This window comes from Babylonia areolata, chromosome 29 (genome assembly GCF_041734735.1).
Source record: "Babylonia areolata isolate BAREFJ2019XMU chromosome 29, ASM4173473v1, whole genome shotgun sequence".
NCBI classification, from domain to species: Eukaryota; Metazoa; Mollusca; class Gastropoda; order Neogastropoda; family Buccinidae; genus Babylonia; species Babylonia areolata.
Genome location: NC_134904.1, coordinates 27,446,879 through 27,452,750, shown reverse-complemented (window position 1 = coordinate 27,452,750; position 5,872 = coordinate 27,446,879). Strand labels below are relative to the sequence as shown.

At 50.5% G+C, this 5,872-nt stretch overlaps 1 protein-coding gene across 1 annotated transcript in view; it reads left to right on the top strand.

The window, feature by feature from the left end:
• The window catches only part of LOC143274754 (hillarin-like), a 135,644-nt gene extending 130,028 nt beyond the window's left edge, over nucleotides 1–5,616 (top strand). The window contains exons 8-11 of the mRNA XM_076578672.1: nucleotides 1,117–1,300; nucleotides 2,300–2,386; nucleotides 2,873–3,666; nucleotides 5,241–5,616. Of these exons, the coding sequence (XP_076434787.1) occupies nucleotides 1,117–1,300; nucleotides 2,300–2,386; nucleotides 2,873–3,666; nucleotides 5,241–5,580 (1,405 nt within the window). The 3' untranslated portion in view covers nucleotides 5,581–5,616. The remainder of the gene's footprint in view (nucleotides 1–1,116; nucleotides 1,301–2,299; nucleotides 2,387–2,872; nucleotides 3,667–5,240) is intronic.
• The last annotated feature ends 256 nt before the right edge of the window (nucleotides 5,617–5,872 follow it).

Below are 5,872 nucleotides of genomic sequence, written 5' to 3'. Positions count from 1 at the left end.
GAGCAATGTGTTGTAATTGTGGAGCGACTGGAGCAAAATGAGTTGAATAGGCGCTATTCAGAATAGTCTTCTTCTTCTCATTATCATCATCATCATCATCATTATCATCATCATTATATTATTATTATTATTATTATTATTATCATCATCATTATCATCATTATATTATTATTATCATCGTCATCATCATCATTATTATTATCATCATCATCATCATTATATCATTATTATTATTATCATCATCATCATCATCATTATATTATTATTATCATCGTCATCATCATCATCACCATCACCATCATCATCATCATCATCATTATTGCAGGTGTGGTGTAGCGTATACAACAGAGTTGTTTCCAAACGCAGTAACGCCTCCTTTAAGAATATGAAACTGATACTGAAACGTAAATTATGATGATGGTGACTGGCTGTCTGTCCCCGATACAGTTTTTCACACCAAGCCCCCTTTCTTTGGAATCAGCTTCCTCAGCCTCTCCGTCACTCATCTTCGCTGCAATCTTTCACATGCAGTCTGAAGACCCACCTTTAACCCTCCTGAATAATTCTCAACAGCTCACCCCTTTCCATTACGAACTGAAATGACTGTTAGTGAGTGAGTGAGTTTTGATAATTTCAGAATTTGTTGGTTGTATTTTTGATTGTGTACTATTTACGATTGTGTGCTATGACGTGTGTGTGTGTGTGTGTGTGTGTGTGTGTGTGTGTGTGTGTGTGTGTGTGTGTGTGTGCCCGTGTGTATTGTGGGTGTGGGTGTGTGTGCGGGGAAGGGGGGAGGCGGGGGGTGGGGTAAATAATTTCTAATAATGTTTGGTATCTTGTGTTCAATTTTTCCTTTTGGATGTTTACAAATGTGTTCTATTTGTAAACGCCTAGGGCATATTTTCAAGATTAGGCGTAAATGCTCATAATGATAGTAACAATGATAACAACGATAATAATAAGAATAAGAATAATAATAAGAATAGTAATAGCAGGTGTGGTGTAACGTATACAGATTTTTTCCAAACGCAGTAACGCCTCCTTGAGAATCTCAAACTGATACAGAAACGTAAGCTATGATGACGATGATGACCCTGGCTGTCTGCCCCCCAACAGCTACGCGGGGCTGCACTGCGAGGTGATCGAGGGCTACTCCAAGGGTGCGGGCTACAAGCCGGGCATGAAGATGGACGGCAACCGCTTCCGCAACTCCTGGACCGCCGTGTGCATCGACGGCTCCTGGTGCTTCCTCAACTGCAACTGGGGGGCGAGGCACGTGCGCGGCGGGGGCGGGGGCGGGGCGCAGGACGGGGGCAGGAGTCACCACCACCGCCGTGACCACCACCACCACCACCACCAGCACTCCCGACACCACGGAGCTCACGGAAGACGTCGCCGTGGGAGTTGTGCTAAAGAGAACGTGGATTGTAGTGTGAAGGGAGGAGGTGGGGTGCCCTCCGCTATGGGGATTCCCGCCTCTTCCGGGGGTGGAGGAGGAGGAGGATTCCGTGAAGGCGGAGCTCCGGACTTGGGAGACTTCGTGGGCAGCGTGCCGCCGATCGCCGTACGCGGGCGGCGAGGCAGCGAGGGTGGTGTGGGTGTGGGTGGAGGCCTGCCGCCCCTCGGGCCAGGGGAGAGCGGACGGGTCATCGTGACCACCACTGCCGAGTCCTGCGTGGACTGCCGCCACATCGTGGACCACCACGCCCAGGCCTCCCACGACCACAGCCTGCTCCGCCTGGGCCGGGACAAGGACTCGCCGCTCCGACAGCTCGTGCGCTACGCCTCCGCCGACCTCCTGACTCTCCGCAACGGCGGCGGAGGTGGTGGCGGTGGTTACGGTGGTGGTGGCGGTGGTTGCGGAGGGGGAGGAGGCGGCATCGTCGCCGGCGGCAGTTGTAGCGGCGGCGACCGGAGCTCCACCGTGTCCGGAACCTCCTCAACGTCCGGACAGAGCTCGGACCGCACGTCCACGGGCAGCACCACCACTACCAGCTCCATGGGCAACGGCACCCACAGCGACTCCAACGCCTCCACCAACGGCTCCACCGACAGCGCGTGTTGCGCGGGCTCTCACCATGGCGGGGCATCATCGTCGTCGCTGTTGTCGTCGGCGTCGGCGTCGTCGACTGTTGTGGTGGGCGGGTGCACGACTCGGAAGAGGACGATCAGTTTCGGGGAGGGGTGCAAAGAGGAGGTGGAGGAGGAGGGGGAGGGGGAGGAAGATGAGGGTGTCGGGGGTGAGGAGGGTGGGGCAGGGGGCAGGGGGGAGGGGCAGGGGGAGGGGGAGCAGCAGGAGTTCCGGTACAAGTGTGACGAGTTCTACTTCATCACGGACCCCGAGGACCACATCTTCCAGCATTTCCCTGACGACCCGGAGTGGCAGGTGAGCTTCTCTTTCGTTGGCTGTTTTGTTTTGTTTGTGTGTGTGTGTGTGTGTGTGTGTGTGTGTGTGTGTGTGTGTGTGTGTGTGTGTGTGATAAGCACTTACCGTATCTCCCATTCTCTTTCGTGTTTGAATGTGTTGTGGTTTGCGATAGTGTGTGTGTGTGTGTGCGTGTGTGCTCGCGCGCCCGCGCGCGTTTAATTGTGTAGCTGTCAATCAGCGATTTGGATTTATGCGAAGGTCAGGCCTTTTTTTTAAAACATTTTTTCAGCGGATGTGGTGTGGCGTATATGGGTGTGACCGCATACTCTGATACCTCGGCAATATCCACATTTCTTCCCCTCCACTCCTCTGTGTGACTGACGGAGTGAACGTCAACGCCTTGTTGTGAACACTGCTCATTCCGTGTTCAGGGGAAGAAATGTGGATATTGCCGATACCTCTTTGAAACTGAAACTGTAAATGCTGTAAACTGTCCTCGTGCAGCTCCTGGAGTGTCCCATCACCCTGGCGGAGTTCATCAACCTGCCCGTGCTCAAGTCGCCCTTCTTCAACTACGGCCTGAAGCTCGCCACGCACTACGACTGCAAGCAGGTGACGGAGTCGGGCGTCATCCACATCACCCTGCGCATCCCCCACCTGCTGGGCTTCGGATACACGCTGGAACCCAAGGACAAGCGCATGAACCCCTACATCCTGGAGGGGCGGGTCATGCTGAGGATCGTGGGCCACAAGGCCATCTTCACCGTCGCCCCGCCCAAAAGAGGCCGCTTCTACTTCACCGTCTTCGCCAAGGACGACTGGCTGTCCGAGTCGTTGCAGAGCGCCTGTGCCTTCCAGGTGCGGTGCAAGGAAGGAAGGGAGTCGCTGCGGAGCCCGTACCCCAAAGTCTCCTTCTTCGGGCCCACCCCCAGCGCTGGGAGCTACGGGCTGCTGCCCCAGACGCATATAGACCCCGTGGTGGCGTACTCCTACGACGACATCAACTTCCACTTCCAGCTGCCCCGTCACGTCAGGCTGTCCTACTCGCTGCAGTTCCACGGCCAGGCGCCTGACGCCGTGGACGCTGATTTCCAGCGGTACGTGTTCCTCAGACAGAGGGATGACACCTCTATCTCCTTCCTCGTCAGATGTCCGCACGTCGGCAAGTACGTCTTCGCCTTGTACGGGAGCAGGGTCGACTCCCCTGAGGATGCTGGCGGCGGCGGTGGCGGAGGTGGTGGTGGTGGTGGTAACGCCAACTCTGCTGCGTCAGCGGTTCCGTACGAGTGTTTGTTCAGGTTGGTTAAAGTGTATATGTTCGTTTGTTTGTGTGGGGGGGGGGGGGGAGAGGGGGTGGCGGGGAGGGGGTGTATGTGTACATGTCCGTGTGTGTGTGTGTGTGTGTGCGTGTGCGCGTGCGTGTGCGTGTGTGTGTGTGTGTGTGTGTGTGTGTGTGTGTGTGTGTGTGTGTGTGTACGTGTGTGTGTGTGTGTGTGTGTGTGTGTGTCTGTCTGTCTGTCTGTCTGTTTTTTCAGCTTCTTTTTTTAAATCAAGAGTATACAGTGGTAAGTAATCACAAAGAAATCCTGTTTGTTCGATGTTTTCTGGGAAAACGTATATATAATAAATATATCCATATATGCAGGGGGAGGAGGGGGGGACGAAGTGGGGTTGTGAGCGCGAATATATAAACATGTGGAAAAAAGAAAATATGTTTATTTTTCTGTGTAAAGAAATACCAAACAGTATATTTGGAGTTCTGTTTGCGTACACGGGTTTACGGTTATGGTATCAGAAATTCTAGTAGCTGTTGTTTTTGATTATCGAAAAAGAGTGTTGAGTTTAATTAAGAATTGTGTGGACACAGACAAAAGATATGTACCCTTGTCCTTTGGGATACATGTATGCAGAACTTTGTGGGGGGTCCGCTTGTGGGTGCAAGTTGCGCCCGAGTGCGCACGTGTGTGTGTGTGTGTGTGTGTGTGTGTGTGTGTGTGTGTGTGTGTGTGTGTGTGTGAAAGAGAGACAGGCAAACAGACAGACAGATAGAGGCAGACAGAGACAGACAGACAGACGGAGACATGTACAGTGTGAAACAAATTTCCTGTAAAGATAGATGCTCGTCAAACTCTCCTGACTAGTCAATACGATGGTGAAAGGGAAAAAATTAAAAGAAAACATTTTCATGAACCCCCCACCCCCACCCCCCACCCCCCATAATCCCTCGTTTTCCCGGTACACTTGGCAAAAAGACATTCTGTTCTATTCAATTCTAATCAATTCTAAACTGAAACTAACGTTTGTACCTTTGTATTCGGTTCTAGGCATATTATGTTCTATTCTATTCTGTTCTAGACATATTTTATTCCACTCTGTTCTCTTCTCTTCTGATCTCTTCTGTTCTGTTTTGTTCTGTTATATTCTGTTCTGTTCTGTTGTAAGTACACTCTGTACTGTTCCATTCTGTTCTGTTTTGTTGTACTCTGTTCTATTCTGTTCTGTTGTTCTCTGTTCTGTTCTGTTGTACTCTGTTCTATTCTGTTCTGTTGTGCTCTGTTCTATTCTGTTTTATTCTATTCTGCTGCACTCTACTCTATTCTGTTCTGTTCTGTTCTGTTCTGTTGCACTCTGTTCTATTGTGTTCTGTTCTGTTTTGTTATACTCTGTTCTGTTCTATTCTGTTCTGTTGCACTCTGTTCTGTTCCGTTCTGTTCTGTTCTGTTGCACTCTGTTCTGTTCCGTTCTGTTCTGTTCCATTCTGTTTATTCTGTTCTGTTCTATTCTGTTTTGTCCGATTCTGTTCTATTCTGTTCTATTCTGCTCTGTCCTGTTCTGTTCTGTTCTCAACTGAAACGGAAACCTCTCCCACCAGGTACCTGATCGAATGCAAGCAGAGCGCCACCAACAAGGCTCCCTTCCCCAGGGCCTGCCACCGCTGGTACCAGAGCCACCTCTTGGAGCCCATGATGGGCGACCTGGACGCCGCCACCCGGGTCACCTTCAGGGTGCGCACCCCGCTGGCCTCGGACGTGGCGCTGCTCATGGGCGACTCCTGGTTCCACTTCCGCCTCCTGCAGGACCACATCTGGGAGGCGACGGTGGTCACCAGCAAGACCCCTTGCCCGGCCAAGCTCTACGCCCGCCTCAACAGGGACACCTACTCCAGCAGGTTCTCTCCCTTGTTGGAGTTCCAGATCGTGCCCAGCTCGTGATGGTAGTGATTGTTGATTTTTTTTGTGTGTATGTGCGTTTATATATGTATACTTTATGTTGATGGGTTTGTTTGTTTTTTTAAATTATGTTTTTATTTTATTTTATTTTTTTTATTCATTCATTTATTTTTCAAATCTTTTTGTGGGTGTGTGTTTGGACTGCGAAACCAAGGGTTTTGGACAATCAATTCATTCATTTATTTATCTATTTATCATTTTCAGATTTTATCATCCATTTATTTTTATTTTTGTTTTGGTGCGTTTTTACTGCGAAACAAAAGGGACACGACAA